Raw genomic sequence first — 24,232 nt, forward strand, 5'->3', positions numbered from 1 at the left:
GGCGCGCAGACCAGCCAGGCCACCTCGCGCCACCCGCCCCAATCATCGACCGCAGCGCCCCCCCGCAGCAGTGATCACCCCCTACCACTTGTACTCGCTCAGCGGACACCAAAGTTAGGCCAGCGGCAACTCCCATTGGCCAGTTTCAATCCACTCTCGTGCCCCCCATTTGCAGCCGGCGGTGCCTGTCAAAGCTCCTCCTTACCTCCCCTCCCGCCGCCGGTCTAATTGCTGGCGCAGGGACTTTCCTGCTTGCTGCAGGTAGCCGCGGGGCAAAGGGCGCAGCGTAGCTCGCTCTGGTGCACTGGGCTGCGAGTTGCATGGCCTCTCGCGCGCTCCCGGGACCCTGTAATGCGCACAAGGTCCCCGGCTCGCCGCTGGCAATGCTGCAGCGAGGTTCGTGAGCTTCCTTTGGCACCTTCCCTCCCCCTCTGAGCGCGCCGAGCAACCTGCTGCCGCCGAGTTTGTTTGGAGCGGGAGAGTCTCTCCCGGGCGCGGCAGCCTGCTGGCGGAGTGACTGGCGAGCCCCTACAGCCGGGGGGCTCTCATCCCTGGCTGGACAGCCTTAGAAACGGGGGAAGCGGCCCTGCACACCGTGTGCCCCCCGGAGAAAGGGAGATGGATTTCGCATTGTTTCTCTGCTGAGCAGCTCCAGCCGGGCGCTGGGGCCGCGGGACATGGGCTCTTCGCCTTTGTCTCCCGAGTGAGCGAGCCCTTCCCACGCTGCCTTTGTGAGCCGAGCCCCGGCCGGGAACATGGATGTGACCATTTCCGAGCTCCTGGAGCTCTTCCTGCAGAGCCCTTTGGTGACCTGGGTAAGTTTGGAGCAGCATTGTTATAGGTCCTCGTGGCGCGGGGGCTGCCCGTTCCCCCCAGCGCCCCGGGAAGCACCTGGCTGCCTGCCCCGAAGGGCTGCGAGTTGCTCGCGTCCCGCTGTGCGCACAAACCAGCGCTGCTTTTCGAGCAGTGCGTTTCTTTTCTGATTCTTCAAAGCAACTTCACGCAGCGATCTCTCTGCCAGGCTGAATTGTCCCGGCTTTGGCGGCTGGCAGGGGCGCAGGTTTTGGGGTCCTTGTTTGCTTGTTTAAATAAATACGTCTACTCCGATCCCGCAGTTACAAAGTAGCTCTATTTTTCAACTTTACATAAAAGCAAGTGATGGCGACCTGGAAGGGTCTTCTAGACCTGCTTACCAAACAAAAAGAAACTTTCCTCTCCCGAACCCTGCGGCTTGTTCCCTTTGTAACAAGCCGTTTGTTCGGAGGTGTTGCTAACAATAGGTGCACAGAAGAAAATAGACTTTGACTTTGGAGGGAGTGGGGTGTGGAGTGGAGACCATCTTGCAAACAGGAGCTATTCTACTACTTATTGGCTTTCCGATGGGTCCAAAGCAAAACTGCCTTTCAGGATTCCGTGTTCCGGGTTGAGAGCTATCATTGGAATAATGCATTCAGGACATCTGAAAAAGGACCGTGGTGGATCTGAGCTGGAAAGCGTTAAACTCCACCTTTTGAAATGGGAGATGGGAAAGGAGCCTGAATTGTGGAAATCTTGCAGTGATATAATGAGAGCAAGGAACTGTCTCCCTATGGGTTTGACATCAGATACCAGTTAGGAATCTGTCTTAATCTTCATTTAAATGTGAACAGTGTTGTCAAATAGGCCAGGGCATCCTCAGCCCCAAATATCTGGGCTTGGTGGTGAGAGTTGCCCAAAAAGAACCACTGTCCTTTTATTTTTATGAACACACATACAGTTCTTGTTTGGTCTAACCTACTCTGTAACATAACGCCAAAGACCTTCCCCCAAATAATTCCTAGTGTAGAGCTGTTGGAAAAACATTCAATTTTGATTTAAATTCAGTGCTGGTGTAAACAAGTTCACCACTGTTGAAATCAACCAGTTTACAGCAGGACTGCTTCCTTCCCTTTATGCTAGAAGGCCTATTTGAACATGAGCCTTTTGTGTTTGGAAGATGTACAGAGATTGTTAAACTACTCAGTATGTAGTTGCTTTGTCAGGGGTGGGGTTGAAGGTGGTTTCTAATGAGTTTTGTGGCAATTTAGATTCTTAAGCAAGAAAATTGTGATGGTTTATTAAAATAGCTGCTGCTGCTTTTTCTGACAGGTGAAGACATTTGGACCATTAGGGAATGAAAATGAAGACACATTGTCTATGTATATGGATCTGGTAGATGGCGTCTTTCTGAACAAAATCATGTTGCAAATGTAAGTGATCTTTTAAGGACTAAGGAAAACTATTTAGTATTGTGAGATCCAACCTGAAATTACTGACATTGATTTGTCAATACTTCTGAATAGATACGATTTCCAGATATGCAGATTGCCTCATTATTGATGAATGAAATGTCTTACTATTGAAAGTAAAGGAGATGTTACTGTTTGACCATCAGTGAAGCATTTTAGTCTTCTGTATAATTAATAGAGAATTGGGAGGAAAGCAGGTGCATGGCCAAAAGAGAAATCTTTTTTGGGGGGGAGGTTATTTCCCAAACTGACCACAAAAATTTGACTCCATTTAAAAATTCGTCCTGATAAATTCATTAATTGTTTCTGTATTACCCAGGATTTCATCATCTTTGGGGAAATTTAAAAGCCTTATGTGAGATTTTACTGTAGTCAATCTGTCAAGCTGAACAAAGGATGAAATATCTATATTAAAATATAAAGTTTCATATTGCTCATGTAATGCAGTAAACTGCTTTTTTATTTGGGTAGCATGTTTGTCATGGAACACTTGGATATCTGTAAATAGTTTAATCTGAAATAGATACATTAATTTTTCTGTTTTTCTTACATTTAAGTAAGCTCTTAGTAAAAAGTTTCTGTGTTAATCTAGTTTTGACCACATCCTTTCCTGTTGCTGAATTTATCATATGCAGATTCTGTTTCATATGAATTTGTATTTGGCTTTAAATATAATGAACATATTTCAGATACGGAATTTATTTGGAAGAGTTTTTTATTTTAACTTTTAAAGGTGAGATTTTTTCAAAAACATGTAATATGGGCTAATTCTCCTCCTATTGAATGACGTTTATGGACCTTTTACCATAGACGTCAATCAGTTCCAATATAGGCTAACACTAAGGACTTGTAAAAACCCTGCCGTAGATGATTAACTTGTCACCGGAAGCTTACTGTGTAAATGCTTTCTGAAAAGTGACTTTGTAAAGATGGTGTCTTGAGTCTATCATCTTACCCCAAGATATCTAGTCCAATATCCTGTCTCTGATGGTGACCAGTTCCACATGCCACCATCTGCAAAACAAACTGAATTCTTTCTTGTTTGTGCACTGCCAACAATAAAATTTTGTAAATGGAATTTGGCTAACAGTTAACATGAGCCCAAGTAGAATCTAGAATCCAGATCACTCTCCCTAAGGTGTATTGTTTCTGCAATGCTTACTGAAGTTTTAAAAAAACTAATAAAATCTTACATGAGCAGGCCTCTAATGGAGGGCTAGAGAGAGAAACAAAGGTGACAACTGCCTTGAGGCCCGATGATTTCTAAAGGACCCGTCTGCCATTGTGACTTCTGGGCCCTTTCTGGTGGTTCTGAGGGCTGGGAAGTGGGGGCCCGGTGTGGCATGTGCTGGTTGGCACAGAGGGTTGGTTGCCCCTGGCCCTGCCCCTTCTGCCCAATGCTCTGCCCCTTCTGGGATCATGGGAGCTTTTCCCTCCCTCCCCTCAACCTTTCTTAAGGCCTTGCGTGGCTGTCTGCTCCCCTGTGCATGAGCTATGACTCTGGTTACAGAAAGTCTGGTTTCTTAGTCATTTTTCATGGTAAAACCATTTTTTAAATAGCGTTTGTAAAACCAGGACTCCAAGCATCAATATTTAGATTGAGATCTGAATTTTCTCTGTGTGTAGAAGTGGAAGGGGGTTTTACATCATGTTTCTCATGTCTGTCTTTCTAGAAGGTACAGCTCCATGCCTGACAAGTAAAATGTTACAGCTGTAAAGAGGCTGGTTTGGAATTAACTAAGTAGCTACAGAATTAACTAATTTATGGACGTTGTTGGAAATGTTAACAGTACATCCAGAGAGATTTTATTTAACACTCTTTTTATTTATCTTGGTGTCTGTTTGCAATAAGAAATATGAGCAACTGAGTATTTTTCTTTTATTAATTGAACTGTAATAAGGTCACACTGTGCATTTTGCGGCAAGGTGTAAATAATAAAATCCAGTTGAATTGCAGAGGGGAAGGATTCAGGTGACCTGATTGTAATTAGGATGTGAATGTGTAGCCCTTTACACAATTAACCGATGAGCCTCGGTATTTATGTACACCCAACCCAGCAAGGTGCTGAAGAGAGTTACTGTCCTTGACCTTCACTCTTTCTTAGCGAACCTTTAGAATTTGCAATGCAATTACTGCTTGCCTGTAAATCAGGAGATCCAATGTGTTTCTGCCCCACAAAGCTTTCAGAATAGAAAAACAAATGAGCTTTAGAAATGCTCAGTCATCAGTTGCTCAGGTTCCATGTAATGTTGATTTAAAATGTTTCAAGATCCTTTTTGATGAAACCATTGGGCCCTTGACAAACCTGATAATATATTGTGTGTTGGTGCTCTGAAGGCACACAGAAGGGGAGCATAGTAAAGAGCTGTTAGACAACTGTTTGGCCAATCAGGTGTTTTCTTCTTGTCAGGGGTACTTGAAATTGTTTAGCCTGAGGAATATCCTGTTGGCAAACTTGTTTGAACACACTCAGCATAGACGTATGACTTCACACCTAAATGCCAGTTTCAGTTTTAGGTTTGGAATTTTTTTATGATCTCATGTGATTGAAACCCAGTTGTTTCCTTAAGCAAAACAGTTGTCTCTCAAAGGAAGTTGGTGAAGCTGGCATTTGTATCACCACCACCACCACCTCAACTGAGACCCTTTAACAAAACTTTTTCAAGCTGCAGGGATTGTGCTGTAGGTGTTTTGTTGTTAACCCTTCTGCAAAGTGCGGTTTAATGTAAGATCATCGTTGAAATGCGTCCAGTGGCTCTATTAAGTTGCCTAGTTAAACTTGGTGAACTTTGATTACTGGCAAAGCATAGGACTTTGACTTTATGAAGTGTTAGGTAGGCTCCAGTCACACCATCAGACCAATGACTTCTAAATGTGATAGGGCTGGATTATACCCTACACACCATCTGGCATGCTAATGTGGGTGCAGAAGGGTTGTGCTGTAGCCAGAACCCTCAGGAGGCATTTGGGAGGGCTTAGTCAGATGAGCATGACAACTGCATCAGGCTGGCTTGGAAGGAAGTGCAGCTTGCTGCAGTTTTTTTTGCCAGTCCAGGTCTGCTGGCTCTGTGAATTGGGGGAGGGGAGTGAGGGCTGGCCAGTGGCCTCGCTGTCATCCTGTTCTTTTAGACAGAGTTCAGAGGGACCTGAGAAGTGAGCAGAACCTCAGACCCTCTCTAATTTTGCAAGGGGGCATGATAGTCTTCTCTACACACTCATGCAGGTGATAGTTACATATTGAATCAGACAGTGGCCAACTATCCAGTGTAAATGTCACAACATTTTTAGATATTGGTAAACAGAATAAGTCTCTTTGTTGTTGACGGTCTCCTTCTGTATTCTGGCGCACATGCTGACCTATGCATGGATATGACATAGCTGCATATCTGTAAATAATATCCCTTGTTATGAACAAATGATACTATATTCAAATGATACTTACAGCTATCTGTAGTGAATCAGGAGTAATATGACAAGGGACTAGAACTTCTGGGTTAACTGGTAAGCATTCCTTTTACCAAGTGATGCTTGCCAGTTACGATTAACCGATGGGGACCAGAGCAGCCCCAGCCTAGCTGGGTTGGAGGGCCCCCGCTCTCATTTCATCAGATAACTGGTTAACTATTGTGTTTAACTGGTTAACTGATTAAACGAGATTTTTACATCCCTAGGGTGGAATTAGTACGTCTACAGCCACATTTCAACGTTTTTCAGACTGCTGCATACAGTTTTGTGTTGCTTCCTGGTGTGACACTGATTCTTAGTGACACAAAGCTTTTGCATTGGGCTAGGAATATCTGTTAATATAAGCCCTTCTCTTCTTATGATGGAGTGTTTTATTGAGAAATGGTTGATGTATATGTTTGTGTATTGGCTTGTTAAACAATAGGGTATACACCTAGACCGGACAGAAATGAACCTGACAAAACAGTCACTTTTTGCAATTCCTATATGGAAATTCTGTATAAGAAATATCTTTTAATTTTTATTGTCATTTTTATGGTTTTTAATATCATCAACCTGTCTTCTGTGGCCTCTGTACATTTGGTGGGAGTAGCCAATATAATAATGGAAGCAGCAAGCAGACATATATGCTTGAGCCTGGATTATATTATTTGAAGCATATCTCTAGTGCAGTTTTAAATCATATTTGAATATTTCTTTAATACACTGTCAGGCAGTTTAGGATCCAATTCTACCCTCATTAATCCATTACATATGAAAGAAGAGGAAGCTGATAGTTGAATCATGTATATTAAACAAAGACCTCATTTGTGGGTTGTTTTCTTGTAGATAATTACTTCCAGGAACAAAGTGCAGGCAAAAGAATACAGGAGGGCGGGACTTCAGGATAGATCTTCCCAAAATATCTTGTAAAGCTGACAAAATCAGTCTAGATTTGTCTTACACCCTGGTTATTTGATGAACTGTGACACTGGATAATTTCTGGGCCCTATTTGAAGGCTTCCCACTTATAGCCACAAATTACTCAAGTAATACCTGTCATTTAGAACCAAAAAAAAAAATCCTTTCTTATAGTTCATGATCTATTTTAACTGGGACTAACTCTCTGAGCTCCTTTCAAGCACAGTTACCTCATATTAGCAGCTCAAACATCAAGATGCCATTTTCTTCCCAACCCATCAAAAAATCATGAATGGCTTAAAAATCATGAGATTTTTGTAATGAATAATTTTGTGGTCCTTTTATTTGCCTCGTGGTGTGTGTGTGTGTGTGTGTGTTTTTTTTTTTTTTTTTTTTTTTTTTTAAAACCTTCAGATTCTACTTGGCCCATGTTTTCAAGTTTTTCTCTGCAATCCAGTGGGCTAAAAACATACTTTCTGTTTAGAAATGAAAGTTGAGATTTTTATGTATTCATATATTACAGGGGGATTTAAGAAAAATGCTGACTATCAAGGGACTTGTGTGACTCAGTTGTGGGGTTCTCAATCTCATTCATAATGGTGGGCATATTTTAATACAGAGATGCTTGTGAGCTGTCACTCCCCTTTTTGATTGTATAATATCCCTGTTCATTTTCTGTGTAATCAAAGTATGATATCTTTTTAGCTTCTCTTAATACAATTTAATAATACCTCGCTCTTACAAACAACTTTTCATTAAGCGCTCTCAAAACACATTGCAAAAGGAGGTCAGTATCATTAACCCAATTTTGCAAATGGGGAAACTGAGACATGGAGCCGCCAGAAACTTGCTCAAAGTTGCCTAGGAGGCCAGTGGTTGAGCTGAGAATGGTTGGAATTTAGAAGCTGGAAACAAAGATGTGAAGCAATATCATGGACATAAAGCACAGTTTGAGACTCTTTGTCTCAGTTTCATTAAAGGAAAAAGTTGTTGCTGTAAATATGAAGCCTGCTTCCTATTGCACAGCTTACTACTATTCTGTGATTTTGTAGGACCTGGTTTTCCCCTCCCTGACTTTGTTTCCCCTATTCTTTGCTATTACAGATTGAGTTGTGCCCTTTTTTGTGTTCTGAGTAATTTCCTCTCTTTTTCCCTGCACTGAGTTCTGTTTTTTTGCTTCTTGTCTAGATTTCTGGTATTTTCTTTTCCCACTTTTGGTTTTGTTTTCATTTATTTTCCCACCTCTATAAATATTCTTCCCCTCTCCTCAGACCAGTATTTTCCAACTCACACACCTGTCCCGTATGTGCCCATATGCGGCCGCTCATTCAAACATTCATTTCTGGTTTCCCCAGTTAAAGAAGTGGGGCAGATGCCACTCTGCTACCTCTTATCCTGAAGATACAGAAGTGGCCCTGGACAACTCTGGTCCTGCCTTACTGGTGCCTAAAAGGCATGGCTGTCCCATTGTTGCTGTGATTCCACACTTGCTCCCTTCACTTAGTGGCCAACCATCCCACTGTCTCTGCTCCCTGACACCACTCAGCCCATCCATGCTCTCCACATCCAGCTAGACTTGGACTAGTGGATTTTTAAATCCTGGTGAGTGATGTAGAGATAGCAGCAGCAGCAATCCAATCCATCCACTTTGCATAATGCTGCCCACTTATACTAGAAAGAAGATCAAACACGGAAAATATTTTAAAAAGCTTATTTAAAAAATATTATAATGAAGTATCAATTTTTGTTGCCAAAAAGCGAAGTGCCTAGAACACCTGGTATTCATGGGTTAGGTGTTCGTCCAAGTATTAACTGGGCCAAGAGGTCTTTAGATTAAAGAATCGTGTAAACCCAAGGAAACGGGGACAAATGGTCATTACCAGAAACTGGCCATTGTCTCAAAAAGCAACTTCCCATGACCGTCATAACTTACTGATCTCCTGTTGCAGTGGTCTCCAACCTTTTTAAGCACAAGATCACTTTCTGAATTTAAGTGCAATCCAAGATCTACCTCAAATATAAATACCTTTGCCCGCCTCTATCCCTTCTCTGAGGCCCTGCGCCTGTACACTCCGTCCTTCCTCTCTTGCCCATCCTCACTCGCTTTCATCAGGCTGGGGTGCCAGCTCTGGTCTTGGATTAAGGAATCTGGAATGTGTGTGTGGGGGGGTTCTAGGTGCAGGCTCTGGGACTGTGTTTGGATGCAGGGGGCTGGCGCAGGAGCTTGAAGTGCAGGAGGGGGTTCGTGACTAGAGTAGGAGTTCAGGATGTGGTCTCCAGCTAGGCATTGCTTTCCTCAGGTGGCTCCTGGGTGTTGATGCAGTGGGGATAAGGCAGGCTCACCCCTATTCTAGCTCTGGACCACCCCCTAAAGTAGAGAGCGAACTCCATCTCGAGTCCTGTTGTGCCCCCTCTCTGCTTTGTGGTGAAAGGATACAGAGTGGGAGGAGACACCTTGACATCAGCGCCTTCCTCTCCCTCCCCTGCCCTGCCCAGAAAGTAGGAGGCTGCCTAGGGGGAGAGGCAGCTCCAAGACAAAGGGCAGGAGATGAGGAGCCATGGGGGGAGGAGCAGCTGAAGTGCTGGTACTTGACAGCCTCTTCACCAAACCAGTCAGAATCACCTGCCAGAGGCTCCAAGATCTACCACTAGATCTCGATCTACTGGTTGGTGACCATTGGCCTGTTACATGTGTTCATCTCCAGTATCTAAATTTGCTGTACAAAGAGTATTAATTTTTTTTTTCATAAAATGCTTCTGTGATGAGAAGTTGAAAAGCATTTCTGGTTCAGGGAGAGGAGTTGTTTACCTCACCTCATGCATAAAATACCATGCTGTTTAGGAAGCTTGGAGTTGCCATATATGTGGTCTTGTATCTCTTTCTCTCCTATTGGGCCACAAACTACATGACTGTGGTCTCTATGCTGGCGAATTACTTAGTCTTTTGAAAATTTCACCTTGGGCCTAAAACTGTCCTATATAGGAATATGCGGCAGAAACACCAGTTGTCTGCTATAACCTTTTTTTGTGTATTCAGTGGGTTGGGTGTGTTTTCCTTTTGTGGGCTTTTTAATTAATGCAACTTATAAAGTCAACTTATTTTCCAGCCCCATCATTCATATGACCTCCCAGTGATAGATTTGTGAGAGAAGCAACCATCCAAAATAATATTTCCTTTGTTTAAAGTATGACAGCAGGTGCCAAACAGAATAGCCAAAGATAGCATCTCTTCTTCTGTATCTAGACTTTAGGCTAATGGGCACTAGTATTGGACAGCAGAATCATGATGCAGTTCATGAACGGATTGGTTCATGTGGAGCCTGGAGGACTTAGAACTGTCCCTTCTGTTTTGGTCAGTTTCTCTTCACTGTTTGTGTGTTCCCTTGTAGCTTCGCTATGTATTGTAATGACTTTCATCTCAAAGGCCTAAGCATCCAGCAGCCACCAGAATCAGTCTCTCTCCTAGTATCCTTTAGAGAGTTGTCCACAAAGGCTGGTCTAACAAGGACATGGAGAGGCCAAACCCAGATTCAGCTTTAAAATCCTGCACGTGTCTTGTCTTGTGCTGCTGCACAGCTGTCTAAGCTGCTGCACAGCTGTCTCGCTTGTATGACCCCACTGCTATAGTGTCTGAGCACCAGTTTCAGTAGCAAAGGCAAGTTTATCTTAGGGTTGCAAACATCAACACAAATGAGGAAGTTCAAGCAAAACTGATAGCATGGTGTTTTATGCTGAGGTCCTATGTTTTTTTTTCTTGACTTGTGCATTAAAACTGCACTCTGTGCCAAACTTTACTGATTCTGTAAGAGTGCATAAAAACAGTCTTGCCCACTTATGCCAGTGTCAAATTTATCCCTCTGCTTCTCAGTGCATTTATAAACACCAGCTGCACATGCATATAGGTGTCAAGTATTTTAGCAAAACCATCTTCTCTTTAATGGGAGAGATACTGTGATGTCTACACATATCACCCATGATCAGTGGAAAGATGAATTGAGGTGATTGTATTTAAAAATACAAAGATTCTTCACTGCTTAAGGCACTTAAGTACACTTTGATGGTTTCATAGTTCCCTCTAATTCACCTGTCAACACCCAAATTCAGTGTTTCCTTTAGAGGTTTTGTTAATGGTTTGATTAACAGCCAAAGCAGAGCCCTGGATGCAGATGCCTATGTTGGTTAGCTGATAACACTCTGACATTGAACTCGGGGTCCCAAGTTTTTCAGATCCCTTTAGAGATGCATTAATTTGTATAACTTGCATACAGATTCAGTTAATTATTTGAGGCTTTCTTTTATTTCAAAACCAGTAATATCTTTCCACCCTCAAGGTTCAGTTGTAGTCACTTCCTTTAAAACAAACAAAACTTCTAGCCTCCGAATCTCCCCCTCCCCCCTTGATTAATCACTCTTTCCCACAAATATGCACCTTTGTATGTCTTCCACGACCTGGGTCCCATTGTGCTACACACTGAACACTCAAAATAAGACAGAGTTTAAATCTAGTTGGGCAAGACAGAAAATGGCTGATGGATTAATGAGATTTCCTTGAGTCAGGGATAGTTTAACTGTGTATATGCCACATGCCTCTTGCTCTGGGGGCACATAGTGATTGCAGGGTGCTGTTGCTTAGAAGTGCGGGAGACTCTTGAATTGCCACATCCAAAATGTGTTAAGTGTGTTACATAGAGTGTATGAATATTTCGTTAGTTTATTGTGCTGTAAGTTTGTATTAATTTTACTGAAATACTTAAATGGTCAAGAATCGTCTTTGCACTGCACTACTGTAGTGTGACAGGATAGCACTGATGCCTTACTCTCACACTAAAATTTGGTTTTCTCCTTTTTTCCTCCCCCTAGAGATCCACGTCCGACAAACCAGCGTGTCAACAAGCACGTCAATAATGATGTCATTCTCCGAATCCAAAATCTGACCATCCTAGTCAGAAACATCAAGATTTATTATCAGGTGTGTCTTTGGCTGTTACTTGCGCCTGCTGAGAGTTGTAGTGTTTCCGCTAGCAGAGGAGTTGTTAGTCTGTTAAAAGAAAAATACCACAGGAAATGAAGAGGAAATTGTGTTCATGTAAAAGCATTTTCAGCCATCATTGCCAGCACTATGAAATACAGAGTTAGCTAACTTTTCTAGCCTTCATGACCCATCAGCAGATTTTACAAAAGGATTAAAAACAGACTTTGAAGGGTTTGATAGCTCTTTGGTTAGCTGTGTCAATATTCAGTTATCCTGCAGGATCTATGAATTAGGACTAATGTCTGAGGATATAAAACTTTTTTAAAATAAGTAGTGTTTCTTTAACACCCTGAAGGCATCTTGAAATGCCAAGTAGTACTACAGCAGTCCTGCACGTACAAGTTGCGTTTAAATAAGTCTCATGAGAGATTGACCACATCAACTCTCATTCCAGATTCTTCTCTTCCACCTGTATCTTTTCTAGCCATATGCTGTACACTAGAGGCAGCTGAATGGAAGTATTGCATCTCTTGAGAGTGTGGGAAAATAATGGTATTACATTAACTTTCATTACAGTTTTGTTGCTTGCTGCCCCTATAGGAGAGAGATGATGAAAAATATTTAGCTTGATAAAGACCGTCTGAAAGTGAAAGGGATTCATGCAGAAGATAGTAAAATAGAACTGATTATTTTTAAATGCAAGTTATGGCAGCATGTTAGAGTAGATACCGTATTTTCCGGCGTATAAGGCGACTGGGCATATAAGACGACCCCCTAATTTTCCAGTTAAAACATAGGTTTTGGCCTATACTCGCCATATAAGACTACCCCCCCTTCCGAGGCAACACCATTTAATAACATCAGTACTGTAGCTTCGGCTACATACAGAACGTCCCTGTGCTGATACTGTATGTACTGCGCTGAGCCAATCCCGGCAAGCGGTGTATTCTATTAATGCATACAAAGCCTGCTCGGATTGGCAAAGGTTGTAATAGCCCGCCTCTCTGACTCAGCCAATCCGAGCAGGCTTTGTATGCATTAATAGATGACACAGCTTGCCGTGATTGGCTCAGCACGGTACATACAGTATCAGCACAGGGACGTTCTGTATGTAGCCGAAGCTACAGTACTGTATTAGGGCACATCCAGCGGGCTAAAAGGTAATAATAGGGACGTTCTGTATGTAGCCGAAGCTACAGTATGTTTATACCCGGCGTATAAGACGACCCCCGATTTTTGGGGGATATTTTTTAGTATAAAAAGTCGTCTTATACGCTGGAAAATACGGTAGTGCCATTTTATAATTTTTTTTTAATACTGCAAACTTATGTATCAGTTGTTTAGCATGGTAGGAGTTGCTGGAATGGGTTATCATTTACTTAATGGGACAATTAAAGTTATTTTTTTTGAGTTCTCTACCCTAGTAGGAAAATCCAATTTCGACAGTCTTTTACCATAACAACAAGATGGGATTTCCTTGTCTGTTTTTGTTATTTCTTATGCAACACTATAAATCTGTATGAAGTTCTAAAGACCGCAGAAGGCAGTGTGAGACAAGGTGGATGAGATACTATCTTTTATTGGAACAACTTTTGTTGGTGAGAGAGACAAGCTTTTGAACCCACAGAGAACTCTTCTTCAGTTTCTGTCTCGCTAAGAGAAGTTGGTCTTATAAACATAGTACCTCACTCACCCTTTTTCTCTAATATCCTGGGACTGACTGACATTGCTACAACAATGTTACATGCAATGTCGAAGACACAGTCTTTTCTCCATAGAGTTCAGAACCCAACAGCCCTGTCATTAGGATGCTAAGCACCCTAAACATTCAGTCTCAGTCATGGAGTTCAGCACCTTGGAGCAGATTATCATACCCTTTGTTAGATAATGTACAAAGAGAGGAGTGCAGGAGAAAATCAATGTGATTCAGAATTGTGCAAACCTGGCTTATTTAGTGCCTTATTCAGGGATGGGCAATAAACAGCTTACAGACTGGATTGGTTCACCAGGGTTAGCTCCAACGCACTGCCAGCACTATATTTACCTGTGCATCTGCAGATACAACTGCTTGCAGCTTCTGTTGGCCACAGATCACTGTTCCCAGCCAATGGGAGCCATGGAAATTACTCAGACTGGGACGTGGCTTCCTGCAGCTCCCATTGGCCTGGAACAGTGATCCGTGGCCAACAGGAGTTGAGTGGCTATACCTGCAGAGGCACAAGTAACTATTGTGGTGGCAGTGCACCTTCATCTAACCCTGCAAAACATGTTCAGCCTACAGTCTGTTTATTGCCTAACTGGTCTTGTTGGTTCTCTATTGTTGTTGTGTTGTTTTGTTTTAATATAATTTAATACTGGCAAGTACTACAGTAATACTTTATTGCTTCCTTTCTTACTATTTGTGAAAAGGAGCAAGAGCTGAGGCTGGAGATAGGTGGCATAATAATAAGACTCTAGACGTATTCCAGAAAACTCCATACCGTTCTTTTGTCAGGCTAATGAAGAATGTGTAAAATGCATATAGATGGTACGATAGCAAAATGTAATTAATTTGTTCTTGAAAATGATAACTATATTTTTGTGTGTCTATACTCCACATAAGGAGCTTATTTGTCACACCAAGGTCTTTAGGGCAAATCCAAGGCCTCAATGCTAATTTAAGAGAGAGTTCCTTTTAAATGACATTGCATGACCTTTAATTCTCAGTAGGCTGGAAGGAGTTAAAGGCTGTGGTGCAGCAACCTGCACAGTTATCTATATGATTGATATCAAGAAGAATGCAAACTCCCATTTCTAGTAATGGTTGTTGCAATCCTCCAAAATACTCGTGTTAGAAAATCAGGTAGCGTATATCATGTGAATTAAATGGTGAATAGATTAAAAAGTATGGCCAAGGCATCTAGAATGAATGTTTTGGGAGGTACTAGAGAATTTTGCCAGTTGGAACTTTTCATAGTAATTATTGCAAAATCTTTCCTTCATTGAATATTTTTGGGTTTTGTTATTTTTTTTAAGTAGTCTGAAATTGGGTGTTTGCATAGTTGAGTAATTTAAGTCAGTAACTAGAGATGAGGCTAGTGTGTTACTGACAGAAAACATGTAATCTATTTCAGTGGAAGTCTGGAAGTAGGAGGGAAGGTTCCTGACAAACAATAGAAGCACAAATTGCTGCTTCCTCAAGGGAAGCAAAAGCTTAAAAACGCCATGTTGGCTTTGGGGAATTCCCTTCACTTTCACCAAATGGACTCAAATCTAGTTTACAGTTAATTCCTTGTATTTGGTGGGGGGAGAGTGTGTACATGGAAGGAAGTGAGGGTGATTATTCATTTGTGTGTTATCAAACAAAGGGCTAAAGTGTGTGTCACAAAACAGAAGCCTTTTTTTCCCCACCAAAGACAAGGAAGAATAGAAATGTGATGAGTTCATGGTCTCCTAATCCCTGTGTTTGTGGAATAAGATATGAACAGATACTAAAATTAAACTGTTTTAAACTATCACACAAAACATAAATAGCTTTTTTGGGACTATATAAATGTCTAGTATACATGTGCTGGGTATAATTTGATCTCCTTGTTGAAACAAAATTAATTTCAGTATTTGATCATTTTCTGATAGAGATGGGAATGAACCAGAACTCTGGATCCAAATGCTGCACCCCCAATGTCAGGACAGTCCAGATGTGGATCGGAACTTTGAGGCACTATCTTTCTAACACGTCTGAATATAAACTCTGTATCTGAAGCGAGCTGGGTATTGGGGAAATTTAGATCTAGATCTGACTTTTGTGGCTTAGACCAATTTCTTTTCAAAATTTGGCTTCACTGGGCATAAACAGTGCATTTATCCATCCCAAAGACATGTTATTCCAATGTAAAAGTGACAGTTTAAGTGGCTCTGACGTTCATCTGGTGCCTCATCAATTGCATTTTTTGTTCTCTGTCAAAAAGTAATTGCTCTGTGAATTCAGTGAAGTTATGTCAGCATTTACAATATCAAAAGGCCTCGATCCCTCAGGGCTGTAAAAAAAAGAACCACCGGTGCTTTGTGTCAAGATTATTGCAGTAAAATGGGGAGAAATGCATACAACTTTTAAGATGAGAAAGTTCTCACTTGGCTTGTTCTAATTTTTTGTTTTTAATAGGATATTAAAAGGATTAGTTTTGGTGACACATAAAGTCTAGAGGAGAGGTCAGCCCTTATAATACCTATTTTTAAAAAGTGGAACAGAGGAGATGTGGGGAATTATAGATAGGTCGGTCTAACTTTGACTCCTGAAAAGATATGGAACAAAGTACTAATCAGTCAGTTTTTAAGCAAGTAGAGGATAAAAGGATAAAGGTACAACCGAAGTGGAAATGTCAAGAAAAAATTGTGCCAAACCTGCCTAACTTCCTACTTTGACAAGATTACTGGCCTACGGGGGAAGCAGTAGCTGAGTTATATCTTGACTTTAAAAAGCCATCCAGTTCTTTGTGACAGACACATAAGCAAACTAGGGAAACATGGTCTAGATGAAATTATTATAAGGTGAGTGATCAACTGGTTGAAAGACCATATTCCAAGAGTAGTTATCAGTTATTTGCTATCCAACTGTATGGGTGTAGTTAGTGGGTCCCACAGAGGTCAATCCTCCATCCAGAACTATTCAGTATTTTCATTAATGACTTGGATAATGGAATGAGGAGAGCTCTACAAAATTTTTGTAAGCAGACACCAAGTTGGAGGTAAGATGTAGGTAGGACAATGGCTGGAAAATTTGGGGAAAATCCTAAGTGTAGACACACCCTATTCTATTCTGTTTGGTTCTTACACTACACTCATCACCATAGTACCCTTTATCACGCTGCAGAGTTAATGCTTTATTTAGCCTGTATATGCTAGCACTTAAACTATTGTCAGCACCAGTACAACTGCATTCTTTACCAACAGTAGGAACATAATGTGCTCCTGCAGGACAGACTTTGGAGCAGTTATTTGAAACAAGCCTGGGGAAAACTGGTCGGGCAACAGGGGAAGCTTGAAGAGGGTGTGTCTTGCATCCTCCATTCTGTGCATCAGCTTCTGAATTTGACACCTTTTATGGGCATTAAACTAATTTTGAATTTAGTTTGAAAAAACTAGAGGCAGAAAAATAATCTGTTTCCGTATCTGCTAGATCCTTAACTTTAGGAAGTGCCAATATGTACTTAAATGTCACGTACTGTATCAAAAAATCCTTACAGTTTGCATAAAAGCTTGTGGTTGTGGGAAGAAAAAAATTAACATTATCATCACTTGGCTAGTGTCTATTTGCTTTTGAGGCATATCTTTCACTTGAAGAATGCAGATTGGAAATGCCAGTGGAAGAAGCATTGCATGTGTGGTCACTGGTACATTCTGATGCCTCTCTTTCCCATAGTTGTGGCCATTGAGTCTTTTGAAAATTGCTTGACATTTTCAAGTAGGCTGGAAATTGTTCTGCATTTAGAAAATACTCGGGGGCTGCACTCCCCTGCTCTCTGCACTTGCCAACTCTCCTCTAGGCTGGGGAGGGCCCAGGCCGAGGCCACCCTGGCTCTCCCCAGCCCTCTTAGCCCCAGCTCTGTCCTCTTGCCTCCAACTGCTGGGAGGGACCAGGCCCGGCTTTCTTGCTGGCCCCAGGGGCGAGCCGAGGTCACGCCAGCCCCGGCTCCCACCCTAGTCGTGGGGCAGCACTGAGGCCACACCAGCCCTGGCCCAGCTCTCTCCTCCCACGGCTGCCAGGGAGGAGGGGCTGGGCCAGGCTGAGGCCAAGCCAGGCCCAGCCCAATTGCCATGGTGGGGGGAAAGGCCAGGGCAGCCCCAGATCTCTACCCTCTTCCTGCCCTCAGCCACGCCAGCTCTCTCCCCCTGGTACCGGGGAGTGGTTCAAGACTGGGGCCTTGCCCCAGTAGGCCCAGCTCTCTCCCTCTGGTTGCCAGGGGGTTGGGTCAGGCCTGGCCAGAGGCTGCACAGATCCTTCCAAGAGCATGGGGGAAGCTGCATGCCTTCTGGCTCCCCAGAGCACTGTGGGCGAGGAGGGGAGGCCGCATGGTTCACTGCTCTCTCTGCTGCCCAGAGAAAGTACTTTCAAAATGGCTTATGTGCAACTTCACAAGTAACTCAAACCTTAGAAATTAAATTAATAATGTTGGGAGGAGTAAATGCGAAGACATCCACTGAAGGTACCTAAAGAATATGTATAAAATCATTTTGTTGCAAATCCAAGTTCCGGTTTTGGATTATAACTTGTGCCCAATAGCTTTGTTTTTATATACCATGTGCCATTTTGTGTAATTTAAATCTCTTCTGTGATAGTAAGAAAGGCCCTGGGGTTCCTGATTTATTGCTTAATTAATAGGTTTTTCTAGGTAAATTTTATTTCTCAGTACTAATATGTATTGTATATTTTTCAGGCTCTCTCTCTTCAGGAACTGAAGGGAGAAATTTTTTTTTGAGTTTCAAAATCCAAGTTCATAAACCACAACATTTGTTTGTTCTCAAAGCCACAATCTCAGCAATTTTAACAATTAATAAATAGCCCCTTATAAATTCACACAAACTGCTTTGCTGACATAATACAATGTGGGTCTGTCGGTTTCCAAGGTATAAGCAACTGAGTGCACAATTTGTTTGTAATATATGTTTAAGTGCCTGAATTAGTCTCTCACTTGTACTTTGGATCATTAATGTGCCCCTGAAAGATAAGATTTTAAATGGATAACTATATGGGTAAGGTGATGTATAGAAACTGAGGTTCTTAGTATCATAAACCTTATCGCACATATACTGGGAATAATTTAGTACAGTACCAAGTACTTGTTTTTACAAAGAGGTAATTAGGTTAAGTGGATAAAATACTGAACTCGTGGCAGGAGATGTTCCTTCTTGTCCCCACTCTGGTGGGTCACTTTCTGTTGTCTATGCCTCCATTTCAGTTCCTGTCTTTATTTAGATAGTCTCCGTGGGGCACTAACTCTCTTGTGTGTTTATGCAATGACTAGCACAATGGGACCCTGATCTCAGCCTAGGCTACTGAGACAAAAATAACATTTGTGTTGAGGTTTCCCATTATGGAATCTCAGAAGTATAGGGCTGAAAGGGATTTCAGCAGGTCATTGAGTCCACCCCCCTGAACTGAGGCAGAACCTGGTAAACTTAGACCAAGGGTGGGCAATAATTTTTGGTGTGGGGGAGGGGGACACTCCAAGATTTTGGTAAGTTGTCAAGGGCCATACTTTTCTGTGGAGGGGGTGAGGGGTCTAGTTGGAGGTTAGGTTAAGAAGGGCGCACGGGGTGTAAGGGACTGGGGTGCAGTAGATGGTGTGGGGTCTGAGAGGGTGTTTGGATGCAGGAGAGGGTACTGGGTCTGGGAGGGAGTTGTCACCTGGGACAGGGGTGCAGAGGGTTTGGATGGAGAACTGGGGGAGGGAGTTGCTGGCTCAGAGTTTATCTAAGTGTTTCCTTTTCAGCAGGCTGCAGCACCCCCAAGACGGGCTGGGCTCCTTGCCTGTTGCAGTCCCAGCCTGCTTGAAAATACAGGGGTCTCTCTCTCTGTAGCTCTCAACGTGGCGTGGGGGAAGAGGCTTGCGCTGCCCCAGACTCTCAGGCCAGTTTCTCAGCTCCAATTAGCTGGCTGTTTCCAGCCAATAGGAGCTGAGGTATTGGCTGAGGTCAGTTCTTATTGGCCAGTTGCTTCTGGCCACTAGGGGCTGGGGGCGGGAAAATTGTACTAACCCTCATCCGCCTTGCAGAGCAGATTGCCACAGGGGCTGTTTTAAACTGCAGCAGCCGTGTGCCTGAGGGTCCTGGCAGGGTGGTCTGCAGGCAGGATCTAGTAGCAAGGCGGGCTGTATTCGGTCCCTGAGCCATATTTTGTCCAGCCCTGACCTAGATCAACCCTCACAAGCATTTGTCCAATCTGTCCATAGAACCCTCCAATAACTGGGATTGTGCAACCTTCCTTAAACGTCTATTTCAATGCTTAAAATAATTACTGTTTTTCTAATATCTAACCTAAATCTCCCTTGCTGCAGATCAAGTCCCTTGTCTCTTCTGCTACCTTCACTGGGTATGGAGAATAGTTGATTGCAATCCTCTTTATAACTTAAATAGTACTACCACTTAGTCAGTTATTCCCTGTTTTGTAGTTATGCGTTTGATCATTTTCTTTCCTAAATGTAGTATTTTCCCCTCTTTTTTTGAATTGCCTGTTATTGAATTAGGATGAAATCTCCAATTTGTCACAGCCATTTTGAATTCTAATCCTATCCTCCAAAGTGCTTCCAACACCTACCTTCCAGCTGAGTGTCATCTGCAGATTTGAGAAGCGTACTCTTATCTGTGGTGTTGATGAAAATACTGAATAGATCTGCACCTGGGACTGGTCCCTGTGGAACTCACTAGTTTCACCCACTTAGTGGATAGCAAACTATTGATAACTCTAGGAATACACTCTTTCAAGAAGTTGTGCATCCACCTTATAGTGACTTCAATTCTAGACCATGTTTCCCTAGTTTGCTTATGAGTCTGCCTCGGGATTGTTTCCCAAGGGTGGTGAACCTTTTTTTTTTTTGAGTCGGGGCCAGTGACCCACAGAAAAATCAGTTGGGGGCCACACACAAGCGAGAAGCAAAAAAATCTACTGCCCATCACGGAGGCGGCCCCTGACTGAGAAGGAGAAAAACATTCTCCATGTTCCCCTCACACACCAGATCCTTGGGAGGCCCAGGCTAGTAGATTTTGTGGGCTCCAGTCCTGTGGGTAATATCTAGGAGGGAGGCTGGAATATCAACAGGTGCTCTCCGATGCTGGGGGTGGAAGAGCTTTGGGGGCCAGATCCAGGCAAGTGGGCCTTAATTTCCCCAGCCCTGTTGCATTGCTTTCTACTGTCAAGATATATCCCAGCTATTGCTTCCCCCAATATTGCTAGTGCCCTTGTCAAAGAAGAAGATTAGGTAGGTTTGGCACTATTTCTTCTTGACCATCTCATGCTGGCTATACCTTTATCCTTTTATCTTCTACTTGCTCACAAAAGGTTTCATAATTTGTTCCAGTATCTTTCTTGCAGTCAAAATTAGGCTGGCCAGTCTATGTTCCCCAGTTCCTTCTTTGTTCTTCTCAAGACTCTGGGAGTTTGCCCATCTTCTATACTTTCTTGAAGATAATTGATAATGGTTCTGAGATTGCATCAGCTAGTTCTTTGTGTGCCCTCATGAATTTCATCAGATCCTGCTGACTTGAATACATCTAACTTATCTAATGGTTTTAACCTGTGTACTAGCTACAGTATGAGAGTTGAATTGTACAGTATGTTAAATGGATACAGAGGAGCAATTCATAAAGTGCAGTCATGAGTGCCATGTTAGTGAATTATTCTGGCACAGGCTTTCTGTGTGAGTGGTCAATCACTTAGTCTCTCAATGCCTCCGTCCAAATCTGTGAAATGGGGTAATAGTACTATTCTACCTCATAAGTCTATTGAAGAGATAAGTGTACTAAATATTGTGAGATGATCAGTTAGTACAGTAAATGAAGGGCTTAGAAGTAGCTGGACTTCTAACACTCCTGTCATCTGAAGAAGTGGGCTGTGCCCTCAAAAGCTCATTATACCATCTACATGTGGTGTTAGTCTTTAAAGTGCTACTAGTCTATTTGTGGTGGTTAGTTTTTTTATTTTTTTCCTTAAAAAGGTAGTTCACTAGACAGGTTATTCATCTGTACCAGAGAGAGAAGGTCTGATACCACATACTGGGATTTATGCCATCTGGAATTCTGGTGGAGATAAACAAATTAACCATTTTCCCCAGAGTGTTGTGGCTAACTTGGAAAGTTGGTATCTCACCAACATGTCACTCAGAATTCTGTTTCATTGCTAGCTGAGATTCTAGGATGCATTTTAGCTGTTATATTGGATTATGTCTGAAAGCTTAATACAGCACTCAGCTTTGAGAGGCATGTTTTTGCCCCTTGAGGCTCTTCATGCATTTTAATCCTGAATGAAATGGTGATCTCAAATAGATTGAGGGGAGACTAGCCCAGCTTTTAATTTTTTTTTTTTTGTCCTGTAATTTTCTGAAGCTGGAATAAGGGAAAGGAAAGCATAGGCTGGCTTGTGCCTCTGTTAGTTCTCTTTGTTTAGGTTAACAAGTTAAGAAGGTATGAATTTGTTGTACAGACAAATGTGAAAACCAAGCTGAGAGAGCACGGGACCAAGTCCTAATATATTTGTATGGTAACTAGCACGATGGGGCCCTGATCACAGGCTATAATGTAAATACTAAAGGATGGCAATGGAGACGACACTGATCCTAGGCTCATAGCTTGAATGGAATGTATTTGGAAGGAAAGAGCTGTGCCCCTGTCATCAGATATCTCTTTTGTTCTGATCCAGAATTTGAGAGTTCTAACGACTACCACCACCAGCTTAGGTGGCCCCATCAGAAATAGAATTTAAGGGGCATTATTCTGAAAGTACAAATGGGGAAGTGGGTCCAGTTGCCATGGGATGATCACAGTGAGCTAGAGCACCCGCTGGAACAGAGGATGCAAAAATGGGTTTATATTATGAGACATATTTCTGGCTTTTATTCAGCATTTCTTGATTTAACCCATGACACTTTATCATTGACTAAAAAAGAAAGATACTTGGAATGGTCTAAATTATAGAATGTTTCCACTGTGTCCCTTAGACAGCTTTGAAAAAAGAATGTTTAATTTAGGTCTGTAGTAATTTGAATTTAAGCCTTTTTATTTAAAAATTTTTATTTTTATTCTACTGTTGTTAACATAGTAAAATGTTCCACTACAACTTGCAAGGGTAAAGCCGCAAGTCATTTTTCCAAATACACTTTTTACCACCATACTACTGTATTATGACTTTTAGATTAGGGTGTGTGTGCGTGCGTCCGTCTGTCCGCCCCTCCCTTTCTCCCTGTATCTAAACAACCTTATCAGATACATCACCCTTTAGACTCAGTCCTGCTGCCTCGATGGAGGAAACATTCCCATTTATATCAATAGGAGTATTGTTTAGGTTGGTACCACAGTCCTAGGTTATCTGTACCCTAAGGAAGCTATAGATTGTTATTGAAAAAAATGGTGTGCTGCGTGCAGTGTGCAGTAGTAAAGGGATTTATTTTTTCTAAATTAATTGCTTTATAATGTCTTTTACATAGCCTGCTTTAGTCTGTTGCATTTCTATAATGGATTCTATTTTAATTTAGCCTTTTGCTTACAGATGTTTTAAAGTGACGTGTACATGAACTCCATAAATATACAGTCATTTTTTTAGAAAAAATGCATGCATTTTTCTAAACACAGGATTTCTGCTTTTTCTTGGCAGGCCTCAAATGGAAACTGTATTTCTTTGATAACATTGAACGTTCTATCAATGAATTACTTTATTTTATTATCTTGGAAAGCATAATATCAGCATAGTAATTAGTGCATATGACATCATGTTATCTCCAATCTGGTTTGGGTCCTGGTTCCTCTATAAATCTAGATTATATGCTATTTTGGTACAGTAGACTAAAGTCCTTACTATTTGTAGATTTGCTTTTGAGATTGAATTTCTATAGTACATATGACAAAGTAGTATTTGGTTCAGGAAGTGATACTTTCTGTTGTGACATTCATTGTTGTAAGTGTCTGGAAGTGTTTGTCTGAAACACCAGTCATCCTAGCACCTGTAAATCCTGCTGGGAAAATGCATCAGTGGGTTTTGCTGAATCTGTGGTTAATTACACCTTGTTATAAAGGAATTGGGCATTACAGAGGGGATCTGAAGAGTAGGAAGAAGAGTACATGCTGGAGAGAAAGCTTGAGCTAAATTTTGTTGCTTGGTTAATGTAGGTACGCCTCAGGAACAAGGTAAAATTTTGACACACTACTGTGTGGACTTTGTGTCAGAGTTGGTTGAGAAGATCACTTCCTCACAAGTATGTTTTAAACTGAAATGTTGTCACCCACTAATGCATATAATATGTAGTAATGCTTCTGGGTTTGTGGGTTGTTGTTTTTTTTTTTTTTAATGGGAAGACTTTTAAAGACAGCACTTGGTTTGTGTTGTGTTTTAAAGTAATAGTTGTGTTAGCACATTATCATTGCCTGTTTCTTGTCTCTTTGAGACATATTGTCTGTGTGCACTGATGATTACACTGTGTACAGTGTATTCCTATCTACAATAGATCTAGAAGCTAAGGAGTTAAGCTTTTAAATTCTATCAGGCTTTAATCTGGCCAGTAAAATTCCCTGAATAAGAATCTGTTCAACAGACTGAAATTGCCCCTGTGGAGCTGTCACTGTCTGTCAGTTTAATAATTAGCATTATTAAAAGTCCCTAGATATTCACTTAATCTGGGTTTTTAGGATTTCTAGAGACAGGAAGAGAGGCCATTAATTCTACTGTTGCTTTTAAAAACCAAGCCTAGCCCTTATAAAATAAGATATCTTGCACATTACATCTAAATACATCCCTCCATTTAAAAATTGATCTGTTAGAATTATTGAATGGCTTTAAAACCTTTTAACTAATACATTTTGTCCTCTTCTCAGAAAAATGGATCCAAATTGTTGAATTTAGTCATCTCATTTTAAATGGCTAACTTAAAATATTTGCCGAATCTA

General features: G+C 41.8%; 1 protein-coding gene across 6 annotated transcripts in view; it reads left to right on the forward strand.

The window, feature by feature from the left end:
* Window positions 1-205: 205 nt before the first annotated feature.
* The window catches only part of CCDC88C (coiled-coil domain containing 88C), a 147,288-nt gene continuing 123,261 nt past the window's right edge, over window positions 206-24,232 (forward strand). For 2 of the 6 annotated variants that reach the window (XM_075926709.1, XM_075926710.1), the window contains exons 1-3: window positions 206-815; window positions 2,128-2,228; window positions 11,494-11,602. In XM_075926709.1, the coding sequence (XP_075782824.1) occupies window positions 756-815; window positions 2,128-2,228; window positions 11,494-11,602 (270 nt within the window). In that variant the 5' untranslated portion in view covers window positions 206-755. Of the gene's footprint in view, window positions 816-2,127; window positions 2,229-11,493; window positions 11,603-24,232 lie in introns of those variants that run through there. The other 4 variants (XM_075926711.1, XM_075926714.1, XM_075926713.1 and 1 more) reach the window with 3 other exon arrangements.

This window comes from Pelodiscus sinensis, chromosome 4, assembly GCF_049634645.1.
Source record: "Pelodiscus sinensis isolate JC-2024 chromosome 4, ASM4963464v1, whole genome shotgun sequence".
NCBI lineage: Eukaryota > Metazoa > Chordata > Testudines > Trionychidae > Pelodiscus > Pelodiscus sinensis.